At 36.6% G+C, this 17,271-nt stretch overlaps 1 protein-coding gene across 10 annotated transcripts in view; it reads right to left on the bottom strand.

The window, feature by feature from the left end:
• Positions 1–17,271, bottom strand: part of NRXN1 (neurexin 1) — a 645,099-nt gene that overhangs the window by 339,820 nt on the left and 288,008 nt on the right. For all 10 annotated transcript variants that reach the window (XM_085218894.1, XM_085218886.1, XM_085218885.1 and 7 more), the window contains 2 exons: positions 12,854–13,235; positions 12,152–12,342 (listed from right to left, as the gene is read on the bottom strand). In XM_085218894.1, coding sequence (XP_085075020.1) covers positions 12,152–12,342; positions 12,854–13,235 — 573 coding nt within the window. The remainder of the gene's footprint in view (positions 1–12,151; positions 12,343–12,853; positions 13,236–17,271) is intronic.

A 17,271-nucleotide genomic window follows, 5' to 3' on the forward strand; every position in this document is an offset into this window, starting at 1 on the left:
TTTAAAGCAACAGAACCAGCCATCATCACTACCCTATGTGGCTAATTTTAATCTCTTATGAGTAGGAACAGCAGCCACACCTTTTCCTAGCTCTCCTGGCATACTCACTTGTTTGCAAGGGAGTGTAATTCAGGGCTGTTTGTAACAGCTTACAATTTACCTGCAAGGAAATGACCTGAATCAAACAACTGCATACTAGACTGAAACATTTTTATTCACTGCATACCAGCCCTAAAACTCCACTGTTTTTGAATCACTGGAGTCAAAAACCTTAGGAACATGTGTGTTATTAATCTTATAACCCATCCAAGCAAAAATCTTAGCAATCGTCATAATATACTAAGAAACCTCAAGATTTCCCTATTCACATGGATAATCTGAAAAACAAAATAATGCTTTTCTCTAGAGCTTTAAGATAAAGTATAAATCTCAGAAGCGTGATGTTAGGCATAGCAGCTTAATATATGGCGATCCTTGCGTTCCTACAAATAGCACATAATTCATTCACAGTAGAAAACCTTTGATATTTTTCAACCAGCTGTCCTGGAAACAAGTTAAAATCTCTTGCCCTATCATAAATGTTCATCATCTTTTTCTCAGGTGAAACATTTAGAAAGTAAAGCTCTTACAGATTTTCTGAAGTTCTATACTTTCAGTCATTGTCAGCTCAGAATATAAAGACAGTTCATCTGAACTGATTGCAACAGAGGAAAACTCCAGAGAACGATAGAAAGAAAGTCATATTTATGCTAGAAGGGTCGATTTTTTCCCTTCTTCTCGATGCGCATGCAATCTCTTTTTAAAACTCTCAACCTAACAATCATTTTTATTCTCTGAACAATTAAACTTTTAAAAGTGCAGACCTCCAAAATGATCCCCTGCTAACTCCTAAGATCCACCCCTCAAGGAAATTCAGACTGTGACGTATAGTCATTTAGCAATCGTTTTGATGAATGGGTAGAAAAAGTTTATGTTACAGTGGCAGAAGATGGAGATGAACTCAGAATACTTGCTCCTGAAAATATAACAGTGAAATACAGTCAACTAGCTATTCATGTACAGAAGTGTAATGCACTACACTAACATACAGGATACAAGCAGCCATACTGACTCTTGGATTTAAGTTTTAAAACCATATTCAAGTATTTCCTACCAGCTGAAACTTTCCCAGATTTAATATGAAGTATGATTTGAGTCTGCTGCTGATAGCACAAAATAATGCTTTCTTGCATTTGGCATTTTTTCCTATTTGCCATCACAAACATTTTGCCTAGCTGTTTTTATTTCAATTAATTATTTAACACTCTTCATTTCTGTGTTCATCACATTGAAAAATTAGATTTGTAGGAACAACACTCAGTCCATGAGAAATTCAGGTGAGACAACTGCAGAAAATGTTGTAAGTGAAAATATTTAAGAATAAGTTATTTATACAGTTTATTTATTTCACTAAAAAGAGATAAGAGGAATCAGCAGATTATGAGTCAATTCTCAGGTTTTCCCATCTTATTCACTTCTTATGTAGTACAGCTTTACTTCTGGAGATGTCACACATTAAAGACTTTCAGGATTAATGCCTTATTGCATATCTTGTTTCCTTTATGAATTACACACAAATTATAAAGTAAGATGCTATAGTTCATCAGATCAATAGTGTGAGATCATGACACTACCAAAGATATCTACAGCAATACAGTGCTGAAAATATGGGGCCATTTCAGAAGTAAAAGCACTACCGAAAATGCAATTCTATTTCTCTCTTTTTTTCAACACTTGACCATTTTCTAAGGGTCACACTGAGAGGAATATACTGATACATTCATTATTATAGTGCTAACCATAGATTCTAGAACTACAATTTAGCTATTACCTTTTGTGTTTGTTTTCTTCTGAAGTTTATTTTCCTTTTTAAATGTATTCCTGGGAATCACCTTTTATTTTATTTTATTTTATTTTCCCCATAAGCTTCCTGATTTTTGTTAATTTAGAAAGTAACAAATACATATAAAATATGCCAAGTGGCAAATAAAGACAGAGAAGAAAAAGGGAAGGGAGAGAGCAGAATGCTCCAAAAATACCTTTTGATATCTGGAGAAGCTTAAGATCTACGAGAGAAGCTTCAAACTTCCAGAGCAGACACTCCTTAGTCTCACAACTCTTCTTACTTGTATTAGAACTAGTTACATAGAGCTGTCCTGTTTTATTCAAAGAAGGAGGATCGTTTCCTCTCTTCAGTTTTCTGAGGCCAAAAAAAATAAGTATGCTAGAGTGTTACTCACTGGCCTGTGTGCTATGCGCTAGAGCAATCACCTGGAATGCAACACTTTCAGAGCTCTGTGTACAAACCAGAATAATAATACTGGTGGCCACTTACACCATGTGCTCGGGTAGAGAAGAGTTCAGTGGGTTTTATTTATTGTTTACACCTTTTTACAGATAATGCTGAACCTCAACGATACCTACAGGTGTTCTCCTATTTACATCTACCTCTTTTCTGACTTAGAGATGATTTGTGCATTGAGGAATGCATGAAATTAATACAGAAAAAATCTGCTTGTTAGTAAATGAACCCAGGTTCTCAATGTAGTCAATACTGGAACCAGTTACAACTGGTTACGTTGCTGAGAGGTCATTCTGTACACTTTCTTCCTTTCCTTATTTATGTCCTAACGCGAGAATCCTTATAGTATATATGCTGATGAACAAGAACTATTAATTTAAGGTCTACCATTGCCTTCCAGCACTAGTGGAGAGCACATATAAAAACTGCTCAGGAAACAGTAGCTTAATCAAAGTCAAGCTGCTTTTCTGAAATTTTATGTTTTGCCATATGTAGCAGGTGTTCATTTCTTGACAGAAATAAGTCATTCAAATATGGTTCTATTTATAAATAAAAACTTGAAAAAGCAAAAGCAAAAGAAAAACAAAGAGAAAAAGAAAAAGCAAAAGAAAAACAAAGAGAAAAAGCAAAAGAAAAACAAAGAGAAAAAGCAAAAGCAAAAGCAAAGGCAAAAGAAAAGAAAGAGAAAAAGGAAAAGAAAAAGGAAAAGAAAAACAAAGTATAACTCTGGAAGGATTTGTGGTGTGGCTTTTCCAGAATCCATGAAAACAACATCACCTGCATACTTTTATATGGCTGCACAAAGGCAGCCACATAAAATCCATCACTCCATCCATCACTCTTTCCGAAAGCGGACAATCTCTCTTCTTATTCTGTTGTTTTCAATGGTACTTTCCTCCGTTCCCTTTATTTCTTCTCTTTCATTATAGAAATCTGTATGCCTAGTTTCTAATGTCACACTGTGCAAAATCACTACTATTTCTAGGAACAAGACTGCTTCTGCACTATACCAGAAAGATATAGATAGCCCTGGCATAACATGGTAGGCTCTGAAAGCACAACATGCATCTCTGCCATTCCCTCATATAAAAATACAAAGGAATAGCTGGCTGTGGCAAAGCTGAGGTGGCAGGCATGCTTTTCTCCAAATACACTGTTTCAAAATGATCAACTATATAACAGCTTCTTCCCCCAGGCAGCCAAAGAGGAATGAAGACTGCAAAGACTGAGAAATACAATAGAGAAAGCATAATCTGGAAAGAAAAAAGCATTCACTCTTCAAGTCCTTCACAAAACAGATGATTTGCTGTTACAAGATCAATTCAAATTACTTTGTAATGTGTTGTTTAGTTGCACAGTTAATTATCAGGTGGATCTCAACATAAGAAGGTCCCAACTCATATTATTTTTGAGTTATTTGAAAGATGAAAGTAAATCATTCTCATGACCTGAGTACACAACCTGAGATCAGATGTTCAGAGCCCTGTCGAGGCTGACCTTGAATGTCTCCAGGTAGGAGCTTCCACCACCTCTCCGGGCAGCCTGTTCCAGTGCCTCACCACCCTTATTGTAAAAAACTTTTCCTTATATCCAATCTGTCCCCTTCTTTCTTACAGCCTCCCTTTGGACAGAAAAAGGCTGCTATCTGTTCTCATGGAGCCTTCTCTTCTGCAGGCTGAACACCCCTGGCTCTCCCAGCCGTCCTTGTAGGAGAGGTGTTCCATCCCTTGGATCACTTTTGTAGCCCTCCTCTCAATGTGCTCCAACAGGTCCATGTCTTTACTTGCTTACCAACTTCAACGATTCTATGACTCTGAAAGCCTTGTAGCCATTGATAGCCATACTCAAGTCATGGGAACCATCCACCAGGCTTCAGTGATGGCAACAATATCATGGTTTTTTATTACCACAGTGGCTTCTAACTCTTCCTGCTTGTTTTCCAACGCATCTCAGTGCAACAGATTGAGGTCCTGTTTCTAGACTGTCTCATCCCACTTTCATTATCATCACTAAACATTCACTTTTTGTTCCATATCAGAAAAAAAGTTTTGATACTTAGAGAAATAAGTTGATGAACTGTAATTGTTCCTTTCTGAATAAATCAAGAAGCCTGCTGTGAGAGTGATCCAAGTTATGAATTGGAGGATAGTTGACAAAGATTTAAATGATGCATCCACACGGCTCCTGCAGCATATTTGCTCCAGCATATGGCTTTTTACAGTACATACTATGCACTTGCTGTGCATTCACGAACCTGTTTTGTGCTAGAACCAAGCATTACTGAATTTTGTCTACCACTTGCAAAGCACTTGAGGGAAGACATGAATATGTTAACTTACTGCTTTATGCCCACTTATTTACTTCAGCAAGTTTATTCTGTAGCTTCAGTATTGATTTGCATTTAAAGTTGTGGTTTTGATGTGTTTTCTGTTTATGTGTTAGTGTGGCTTTGAAGAAAATTGGGCTTTTCAAATATTTTCCTTGCTGGATTGATGATCTCTATCACATTTAGACCGTCTTTCAGCAAATAAAGGAAAGGTTGGCTATGTTAGTAGTCCAGGTTCTCCTTTGTTATCTATCCTTTCAAATGCTTTGGACAAGAGGCAGTTGTATGATGTGGCAGATGGCGCCTTCTGTCTTCCTCATCCCTCTTCTGATAACCAAGCAAGGCAAAGGTAAGAAAACAGTGTGCGAGTTAGCAAGTTGCACTTTCCTGAAGAAACATAGAAATGGATCTTTTCAGATCAATTCTACATTGCCTTCAGCATCTTCTCTGAATATTTCATTAAAGGTATTAGAAAATAAAGAAAAAAGTAAGGGAAAAAGGGAGAAAGTGAAACAAGGAAAAAGGGAAAAAGGAATGAGGGAAAGGGAAGAGATCACAAGCACTGAAATTGCTGGCACTGTGAGTTTTCTTCAGTCATCCTTATTGGCATATAGGATGTACTGCAGGTATTCGTCAAGAAAATTGAACTTTGAAGATATTCCCTTCCTTGGCTAATACTGCTTATTCTTTCTACTCATTTTAGAGCAGGATTGCAATTCACACTGACAAAAGACAAAGGCAGTGAAGATTAAAAGAGATGATTAAGAAAACTTGCAGAGTTAATAGGTGCTCCAAGAAAAATTTCTCATGCTATTAACTTCAGAGGCAGTCCACAGCGGAGATGTTCTACCTTTCTCCAGGGCTCCTGATCCCATCATGCTATATTTGCATTTAGGATTTTCCACACTTGATACAAATATGCATCTGCCTAGAAACTTCTCTGGCTGTTGTTATGCTGTACCCTACTTTATATATGTCAGGATCTCCCTGATGTGCTCCGCACTTACATACTTAACCCCCTGGTGCTCAGTTTTCAATCCTACTACACTTTTTGGCTCTGTTCAAATCGGCTCAACGCTTATGCAAACATACTCATGCTTCTTTAAAGAAAACGTTTCAAAAAGAGATAAGTAAAGCTATATGACAGAAAAGGGAGCAAGGGCCACCGTCCTTAGGAGATGAGTTTTCAACAGGCAAAAACAGATACACAGAAGGGATGTGATTAAGTCTGAACATTATTCCAAATTTCTCCGTTAAAAATCACAATTTCCCTAGAAGTCATCAATCCCTTTCTTAAATTACATATACTCTCAAACAGGAAATAGCTACACAAAAGCATTTTTCATTTTATTGATAGTAACGATCTTCTGTTTCCCAATCACTTTATTTCATAGAATCATTTCTCTTTGTCCCACCTACACTGTCCCCATCCCCCAGAAAACTTAGATGAATAGCACTGGCATTGAAGAAAAAAGATAATCAGATCTAAAGTCTGCTTGTCCAATGGACTTTGAGGAAAGATGGTGATGTGTGTGAAATGGTAAATAATAAAGTCTAATTGCCATATAAATGTGCATGGAAATCCATCTCCCACAGACCTCATGCTGTATAAATTACTCCATAGATAAGGGGGATGGTTGTGGTACAGAGGTGAGGTATTCAAGCGCATCAACTGTCTTTTATTTTTTTCCTGTTCTGACAACTTTTGCACATTGAATGCATCTGAAAAATAGACAAAATCTAATGAAGCAGGGATTTTCACACTATAGTGTATTTGGATTTCCCTTCTGAGATAAATTATTCTTCTGAAATCATTTATTGATTCTCTACACACGCACTTCAGACAGCTTGTTTTCAAAACAGCAAAGAATAACACTTTCTGACAGGTAGCCTGGACATCAGAGACCTGCAGTATCTAAAAACTCTAACCCCAAGCTAATACATCAGGCAATATACCCCACATAGCCCTATGAAGAAATTGACAGAGGTTAAACGTGCTCAGTTTGAATGTGAGTTTGCAGTGGGAGACATTTTTTGTTAGATTACCATCCTCTTTACCCAGACAACTACCTCTAGACTCAGATGAGAACTGTTTGGTCAGAATTCCAAAACTTATGGGGAGGACTGTACAATCCCATGGCAATACACTTTGAAAACAAATATAGGATGTGCTTTTGGAAGGATGTTAGGATTCAACAAATGTGCCCCACCGAGAGCCAGTATAGTATCTGTGAATGCAGCTAGGGAAGAGAGAAATTTATCACTTTATGCAAGTTGAGACTGAGTTCCAACTACAACTTGCAGATAACAAGAATTCAGAACTTTGTTAGTGGGATGTATTTAAGTTAAATATTCAGATTTTTCTTTTGTTTGATTTGGGAGTATAGATGCTTCCTACATTAGTGCTAGCACAACTTCTACTTAGTATTCCAGAAGGGCTTGAAAGAAACTCCATAACCAGAGAAGGTAATAACCTTCACACAGAACAGCTGCAAGAACACAGGCATTGATCACAACTCTTTGGGCCCAGCTACTCAGCTGGCACTTCTTGTCTCTGCCGTCACCATTCCCTGCAAACGGAAGGATAGAGGAAAACACCGTTTGTGCTCCTACTCCCTTAATCAGTTGTCCCAAGGCCCTGAAATCCCTCTTGAGTTTCCTCAAACTTCCTGCTAGAACTCCATGACTGCCTACCCAAAAAAAACAATAACAGAAAATAACTGGAGGGCTGCACTAGGAAAGGAAGCTTTCTCTTTGTATCTCTAAGCCAGGCCCAATGCAGTCAGCAGACTTCCCTACAAAGTGGTCCCTGCCTGCATTTTGGGCCTTCCCTTCCCTTCCGAATGGACAATGACTCATCATTTTCCTATGTAGAAGCTATTTTGATGTAGAGCATAGGCTGACTTTACCTTTGCAACTACTCTGTACAGAGGTTGCTTTCTCAACACTGTCAGGAAGACAACAGCTGCATCCACTGTTGTCTACTCCAACAGATCACATTAGAAAGATCTATTTACTGGTGACAGTATTTGGAGTTCTGTATTTGAAACAGAGCGTTATTTCTGCATGAGGAGCTCACAGCCCACTGGCAAGGTCATTACAATTAAGTCATGCATGCTCATTTGAGAAATGCAAGTGCTAATACTCATTCTTTTGTACAATTTTGGGCTTATATGTAAAAGACTTCTCCATTCTTCTTAATAAAGCTTTGTTTTTTATTAAAAATATGAAAATCCGCTACCATTAATAGCGACCTTGAAATACACAAAAGAAGACATAATGCAGCAACAATAACAATAGGCTCAATATAAGACAACAGTGGCAAGTATTACATAAAATTGAAATTATTTCAATTTGTATCACTGCAACAAGAAACATTCTCAATGACCAAGACTAATTTAGTTCAGTTTTGCATGGTTTGAGCAATGTGCTTTGACAGGGAAAGCAAGCCCTGATAGATTAAATCATTATTACCAATCATCAATGAACACACAAGGCTAATAGATCTACTGATAATTTAGTAACCTACACAGAAAGTTTACAAGGATGGATGAATTTCTGAGTGAGCCTTTCCATAAAAGGAAGTGCATTTCAGGGTGTCTATGAAACCACTGAGGTTATACCAGAAAATAATGTGATTACTTTTCTTTCAGAGGCTTCAGAACAGGCTGTTTCCATATCACAGGAGAAAAGGGCAAATGAAAAGGCAAATATATAGCAACAGAAGTTATATCTTAAAAAGATATAGAGACAGCTGGAGAACAATTAAGGGCTACAGAAGTAAAATAAAACAGACAAAAATAAATCCAGATAGAATTTTTAAACATATGAGAGTTGATTCTGAGGTGGGTTCTAATATGAATACCTTTTTTTTCCTTATTTTTATTTTATTTATTTATTTTGGAGAATACAATGACACAGTAGCACAGGAATAACGTATTATTTATAATGGACACTAGAAAAATTGACATTTGGGAAGACCACGTGGAAGGGAACAAAGTGAGAAAAGATGGAAGTATGGATGCCAGCTCAGAACAGCAGTTCTAGTAAATGTGTGAAACACTGCATGGGCAGCAAAAATCGAATCAAAACTGTTGACACAGGAATTTTCTGTGATGGCGAATTTGTTTTTTAAAAAAATTACTAATAGCCCAAAATCAGAATTCAGATGACTACAGTTTATCCCGAAGGATAAAGCACAACTAGAAAGTTTGGAACAGGATAGGATAGTGCTGTACTGAAATTATCAATTCCTTGAAAAGTTTGTAACTACTTTTTGTTAAATGTAAACAACAGCATTCTTTAACTTTTCAGTTCACGATAGTGTGATATTTTACTTATTCATCCCAACTTACAAATAAATAAAATGTTAAAATACCTGAATTTTCTCTGGACAGTCATTCTGTGTGTATTTCTTTTGGGTACGCTTGCATTTTAATTGAAATAGGTGAAAAGTTTTTTGGGGGGTTAAAGTAGTGTCCATATTAAAGAGAATCAAAAGGAAGATTAAAGCCCACAAGTAAGGAGGATACAAAGTTACACTTGAGGATGTTCCTCAAGTGTCTTCAAGTATTTATATGAAAAAAACTCTTTCAGAATTTGTTTCCCACACCACAGAAAGAAAGTGTGGAGACAGAAGAGACATTACAGATGTTGCAATACCCACATAGCCTGAATGAAGGAGATATCTTTCCTTTGGCAGCGGTGAGGAACAAGAACATGAGTCAAATTCCAACTTCACTTGCATTTTTGTGCACCTTTCAGGCCACTCGGTCCTCTTACACTGTAACTCCACAACACTGAGAACAGCAAGGAGAATTCTCCACCCAAGTTCTCTTGTCTGTGAAAACCCTGAATGATGTAGCCATGCTAACCAGCTGAAAGCAGGACAGGGAAAGTGCTTATGAAATATGTGAAAGCAGACTTACTGTGTAACTGCATGTTGGCAAGCTTGAATACAATGCTTTTTTGGTAAGTCTCGCTTGTCTTTGTAGGTTATCTGCTGGAACTCCACCTGAGTACACTTCGCTGTTTTTCTCTGCTCACAAAAACAGTGCAGTTCTTGGAACAGACACAGAACTATTTTCACTCATTTATTTATTTTACACTAGTTTATCATTTATCCATCAAGCGACTGCAGTAATTCAGCTGGAAAATTTAGTGCATGTATTTCCACAGGTACCCAACTCCAGTCCACTGAAATTGTGTCAGAGGTGATGCAGGAAAGCCATTTCTCTAATAACAGGTTTTCTGTATTAAGCAGCCAAATCTTGTACCCAGAAGGAAATGTGTGATGGAAATTTTATCCTGTGCTTTTATGGAAACTGTCTGCTTCCACATACAGCTGGCATCCTGTGCAGGCTCCACAACACAATCTGTCTTTGCACTGACTTCACTCTACATTTTTTTATTTTTAAATCTGCATATATATGATTATTCTTTCCAGGATTATCTTAGATTTCAGCATTTGAAATCTGGCAACTATATAATTATTGAGAAAGGCTGCAGAGATTCTGTATTATCTGTACACATTTATATTTCTGCTCATGTAAACTCCAGTTACACAGAATGATTGCTATCACTAGCAGGAAGTACAAGTTTAAATTTGCTTTGTTGCTAGGGCTAAAATAATAGAGGACAATGAATTAACCATGACTGCTCTTATTGGTAAAGTTAAGTGTAGGGAGTGTTTATAGCACAACAGAGAAAGAAAAAAAAAAAAAAAAAAAAGCCATGCAAAAGCATTCCAACTGAATACAGAGGAAGAAAAAACAATAATGAAAGACATTATTTTTCTCCTTTCTAACCTGCTGGAAACGTATCAGAAAAACAGCCAAAATTCTCATAATAAATGATGTGTCATATTTAAGGAATTTAATCTGAGCAAAATATAATAGAATATTAAAAAAAAAAATAATGTAACATGCTGCTGTAAAAAGCTGGATGTTGAGGAGTTTGTGTATGCTAACTGTACATTACTGCTTGAAAATGTCAGGTTTGTTATTCCTTTACTAGCCATAGTTCCTGGGTGTTGAACTACAGAAAATCAGCACCTAGAACATTTCACCTTCCTCACTTCAATTCTAAATATGTTTTTTCACGCTCTTCAGTCTTTTTTTTCTACTGGAATTCAAGGTTAGAAAATGCATCAGCTATCAATACAGTTTTACTTCAAAAGGGTAAAGCAAAAGTAGAATTTTCGAAGTAAAGAAAACAAAAGAATGCTGGATTCCATAGGTTATCCTAGCTGATGGACTCTCTGTGAAGGCACAAGCCTTCACATTTCATTTAGTGAAATAACAGTGCCCTCTAGTGCTTTTATTAAGCACATTGTTCAAACTTTTTAAACAAAGAAACACAGCAAATCACCACCTTCCTTTTAAAAAAGCTGTAGCATAAAATGGCTATGTTTATCAGTTCAGATCAGAATTATTTTTTTTAGTCTAATTAATATACTGGAAAAAAAAATTAATACATGCATATATACAAACAGCACTTTGTGTTGCAAAAATGTGAAGGAATAAGGTGTATGATTTCTGTATATCAAAATACCTCAGAAATATTATACTAAATATACATGGAATATACTTGCAGGAATGCTAAAATGAGAAGGAACATGGCACAATATTCATGCACAATTTTGAGAGTGAAGCATGAGCCATCCAAATAACTTCATTTTCTAGACCAAGAATTTCTGATAAGAAGCATCTTACTGAAAACTATGATATATTGAGACACAGTTTTCAGTCTTTCCTACAGTCTTAATAGTACTTATAAGTGAAGCAAACATGCAAAATATCACAAAATCCAGAATAATTACTAAGGTTAGCTCATTATCTGTGACTCAGAGGTAGATAAAAGAAAATTCAGCAAGGGACAAGCTCTTGATGGAATATTAATGTCTACTCCGAACAACACAGCTTCTGAAATATTACATTTTCTTTGACTGCTATAAAATTTTGGTTTTCCTAACAAGAAATTTATAAAGCCTGTTAAAATACACTGCACTGTATTTATTTCCCCAATGGAAGGTGAAATTTGTGTGGAAAATTGAACAATGGAGACCAGGTGAAAATATTCTCCAAGCCTCTAACATGGAGATCATTAGTTCTGCTAACCCCCTGTAGTCATACTGTACAAATTGGGCTGTGGTTTCTGCATGCCAGTAATGTAACTTATGTTCACATAAAGTCAAGCTTTCTTTATAAGGTCCTTAGAGCTCCTTTATTCCACTAGAAAGTTTTTAGTATGATATTGGTCCATTTTGTGTACTTATGATGTTCCAGATTTAAAGTTGTACTTAACTACGCAAGACTATTACTATATTGCCATTGTCAGGTCAACAAAGAGAATTGCATCTCCTGTGGACATATTAATTATTTTCAAATTTAGTGTCTCGTATGATATTGAAGTGCAAACCCTTGTTCAGGTTACCACTCTGTAGTGATTCTCACTACAGTTTATAAAGAAATTACTGTACTTACTTTTGAGATCTAAATTTCTGGCTCCAGCTGTGCTCTGAGTTGTGATTTTTGTGTCAATCTTTACAGTGTGGAGATTGTTGGTATCCCTTGATATCATCACATTATGCCACTGGTTGTCATTCAGAGGTTTATTAGAACTTCCTTTGATGAGATTTGCACCATTTCCCAAGTCAAACACATAGTGTAAATATCTGTGAAAAGAGAAAAAATTGGAAGTTTCCTTTTCTTTACATACCAAGGGGGAACTAATTAATTAATTTGTTTAATATTTTCTACTTCCTTGTTCTTCTCAGCAGTGGTGGTAAAATAGGATGATAACACTTCCCCAAATGAGGAAGCAGCCTTAAGTCAGAGAATTTCAGAGAAATTTAGAGGGGCTGAGATGATGTCCCAAGTTTCTGGAAAATATAAGCACTCCTTGTGTCAAGAAAGGAGAGAGAAAGAGAGAGAGAACACAAGGAAGGCTTGATAGCTTTGGGGTAAATGCTATTATTATACCTATTACTTATTTTCGTATTTTTCAGGCATCTAGCTTCATCTGAAAGAAAAAGTCACAGTAAAGCACATGAAACATAACATGAGGAAACATTCATCAGTCAGAATTACTCAGATAAAGATTTGTACCCAAAGCTTTCCTTTGTTTTTCTTGTGTCTGTATATTTGGAATAGCCTGTTTTTATCAATACACCAATCCATACGTACCCTTTTACTAATTCAACCACAATGAAATCATTTCCATCGCCACTGTTATAAAGTATCAATCCATCCAGAGAGGTGGTTTTGAACTGGAAAAAAAGGTGCATAGATGTATATGCTTGTAATGTGGCCAACGCGACATAACTTGCTTTTGTTTTAAAGGTTACAGGGTCTGCTATGATGTTTCTGAACCCAAATCTTGCATTTAGCTCACAATAATCGATGTCTCCATTTTTACATAAGTCAATGTACGCCATGCCATTGAATGTAAGGCTCTGTAGATGCCCAATGAAATTAGAAGGCACAGAAGACAGGTAGCGGCGTTCTGTTATTATTCCAGTCTCTATGTTGTGGAATTCAAGCCGTGTGTGATCACCAGCCATTTGACCTTAAAACAGTAACAAGAAAACACACATTAGTATTTGAAACAGGAAATCAAAAAGCACATCTCACAATTAAGCATGTGCAGGAATTCCACACTTTGCAGATTGTGCAGGCCAATTCCTGACCCCAAAATGGACTTTTTTAAAGTCATCCAAACTACTGGTAAAGATCTGAGAGTCTCTTCACCAAGTTTGTTATGTTTAGATAAGATCAACAAGAATACTTCTACACTGAGCAATAATAGTATATCCAACTGTAAATGAAATCTCACACTCTGGTTAAACAGTTAATTTGTTTTATTCTAAGCAAAAGCAATTAGCACAACATTAAGAACACAAATGTGAATTTAAGAGCCAGAAGAATTCTAGGATTTCAAGGAATAGTGTAAGAGTCTTGGGGATGTTACTCTATATACTTTGATTAAAAGGGTGTGAGTTAGCAGGAAGGATTCCTGTTTAAGCAGTTCTAAATACAGTAGTGCCTGCCTGCTGCAAAATCCTGTCCTGAAATTGTGGTCAGAGAAATTGTGAAAGTAATCAGCTTCATACTGTGGGGACGAAGTAGGGGAAGAGGCAGTCACAGCCCAAGTGATGCACAAACCTGAAAGTGTGCAGTAAGTGTATATCCAAGTGTCTGTTGTCATCCTGAAAACTGCAAAGGATTTGCTTATATCAGAGAAACCACACGCCTCAAAGGTACCCCTGGGTCTTTCTTTGTCCTGCATAGCAAAAAGTCTAAAATTTTCAGACTGTAAGCTAACCTGAAGGCAAAAATAAATGCTGCCAGGCCATGCTGTGTACAGATCAGTACTTAAACTGGTTATTAATTTATCCTACATCCAAAATTTCATCCACTAAAGATCTCCCTTTTCTAAGATTTTTTTCCAGGTTCAAGAAGTGGGACAGATGTACTGGCATAAAGCTGTTCCATAATGTCCCTACAGTTGCAGTGCAAATTGTTGATGGCCAAGCTCCCTCTGCACTGAATGAACGAAAGTAAGAGTGTGAGAGCTCTGACCTGAGCTGGATGTGCTTGGCAGTCATGCAGAAAACTGTGGCATGCTCAGACTTCCATAGCTTTTATAAGCAAGTGCATGCCTGTGTGAATAGGGCAGCTATCAAGGCAAGCTGAATGTAGATTTTTGGGCTTTGCCCAGGGGTATGGATTCACAAATTACTTCAGTTACATAGAATATCATCTTACGACCTTTCAGACCACACACACAAAAAAAAACAAAAGTAGTTAATGATTTATGTTAAATATTTTCAAGTAGCTTGCTTAGCATCAGGATGCATTCTGCACGATTTATAATTTTACTGATACAACTGAATATCATCAGTATCTTAATCTCCAGAAACAGCTTGTTGATGTTCTTGTTTCTGAACATCAGTTCTAAATATATGTTTTCCTCTGATATATTACTGAAGGTTGATTCTTCCTTGCAGAAACCAGTAGTAAGCTGTCTTGAACAATGCCAGATGTATAACCTTCTGCAAGGTCAATAGCTGTACGCTGGATCACAGCCAGAGAGAGCTGAAGAACAAGTTTTAAAGGAGGAACATCATGTATTCCAGTCTTATATCAGTTCAGATGGCACTGCATAAATGAAATGGCAAAAATCCACTAAGCTTTGGCCTGCAGCACAGTATCCTCTTTACATTTACTACCTTAAATGTATTTTTTTTCTTCAGCACAGTAATAAAAAAAAAGTCCCAGAAATCTAGGCTCACATCCCAACTCTCCTCCTAACACTTTAGTTGTACAAAATTGCTTGAGACTTTGTGCTTAGAATTTGGGTCCTTCTGTGGTATCCTTATGTCAGGTGCATATAATGCACTACCTGCTGTGATGCTATGGAACAGGCCTAGTGAATTCCTTTTCATAATCATAAGCTAGGTATCCTTCCCAACATCCAACTATGGTGACCTCTTTCATTTCTCATTCGTTTCCAGAAAAAAAAAAAAAAAAAAAAAAAAGTGCATCAGTGATGCAAGCATTTAAACTCTTTTCTGCTGAGTAAAATTATCAAAACCATCTGCATGACTTATAATGAAAGCTAGATATGAAAGACTGTTTAGGCATGGATAAATTTATGCATTTGTCAACGGTAAGAAGGAGTGCGCAATATATGGACAAATAAGAAGGACTTCATAACCTGTGAAAAATGGAAAGTCAAACTGAATTATTTAATGGCTCCTCTTCCATCTTAAGCTCTCTGGACCTGACAAGCTTTTCTAAATGAGAAAAGAGAGGGAATAAAAAAAATGAAAACAGTCCATGCTGAGAGGAAGCCAGAATTCTGGGCAGGAACTCCATTTTTTCTTACCTTCACTGTAAATTATAATAACAATTACCAGGGTATATTTTAAATATCTTTCTGATTGTTCAGACATCTGAAGAAAAATTCTAAGCAGCTTAATGTAAGGGCAATCGAATGTGATATGGCAGTGTTTCCACTAACCTGTTAAGGAATTCAAAGCTCCTATGTTTTGACTTGCGTTATATACATTAGAAGATCTAGTAGATGGGAGTAAAAACCTAAGCTGGTGAAAGGTTTGGCAATATAGTGTGATGATGGATGGGGAAGGAACAAGAAAAGGGAGAGAACAAGAAAGGGAAGAGAACAAGAAAGGGAAGGAACGGAACAACAAAGAAAGCTGTGGATGCCTGGCAACAAGAATTTGCCAAGAAGAAAATGCAATACTTTTGATACTAACAGAAAATTTCCCACGTTACCAGATTTGCATGTTACCAGATTCACACGTTCCCAATAGCCCCTTCTCTCACACCAGTCCCTTCCTCACAGATGAAGGAGGACACAGGCTGGCCCTATAGCTTTCTGCAGGGATTTTGGGAAGATTGTGTCCATCCAAAGTACTGGGACAACCTTCTCCCTTTGGGTGAAGAGAATCAAACATTTGTGGATTATGCACACCTAGGCAAGAACTGAGAATGATACTGAGTTAACAGGCCAGTTTCTGATGCATGCACTGGCATCTGGAAAGGATACAAGTGTTGCACCAGAATTTGGATACTCAGGCAAAAGTTTTTCTTGATTAAGAGGCAACTGAAGTGAAAATACTCACTGGCTTTAATTTGTAGAGACATCTAATTTTAACTATGCTTATCCACAATGAAGAATTATTAAAAAGAAAAGCAAAAATGTAGTCCTGCATTCTTTGCTTATTGCTTCACTGACTACACTTCCATTTTCATCATAATCCATCACACATATTTTGAATTTCTAAAGCTGTACTAAGCAGTTTGGACTGATTCCAAAAGAAAAAGAGTACTTTTTGGTGATTTTTTTTTTTTTAAATCTGCATTACATTTAAATAAAAACTCTACTATAAGGAGCAGAGGAAATTCACATTTAGACACTGTATTTTACTGTGTTCCAAACAGCTTCCTGTAACTAGAAAGTGTTCCCAAAGTAACTTTATTATCTGAGTCACCAGTTGAAGCAGCAATATGATGCTTTATGTAGTTCCTTCAGTAGTATGTATTTATACTCACATAAAGAAAATGAAAAGCTGTGAAATAACTCATTTAAACCATTTACTTTCTTGGGAAAATGATACAAAGGATCATCACATACATGGAATCATTTTTTTCTTCACCTTTGGAAGACCTATTAGTAAAATCTCATTCTAGAAAATGTATCTTTGAAGCTACACTGACACATCCATACTTATTCTTGTACCAGTGATACGGTCCTGAGTGCTTTTTGGGGGTGAAAAAGGACTAAAGGAGGTGCTTTCCTTTAAAAACCATTAACATTTTTACCATTTTAACAAAGCCAAAAACTAATGATATATTTTATTTAAACATGAAAGCAAAGGAAAATACTAAATACCTAAAACAAAATTAAGCTCATTGTACTGTGCAAGCAATCAGAGCTAGAAGCCAGATCTGATGCTGTTTATAACACATCTGCAAGACTTTATAACAGAATAACCTTCCCTATTATCATATCTGAGACAAAATAAGAACGTATTCGTAACATCTACTAGCATTCGTGCCTTTTTTATTCTCACACC

The sequence above is a fragment of the Meleagris gallopavo genome, chromosome 2 (genome assembly GCF_905368555.1).
Source record: "Meleagris gallopavo chromosome 2, MGAL_WU_HG_1.1, whole genome shotgun sequence".
Classification (NCBI taxonomy): Eukaryota; Metazoa; Chordata; class Aves; order Galliformes; family Phasianidae; genus Meleagris; species Meleagris gallopavo.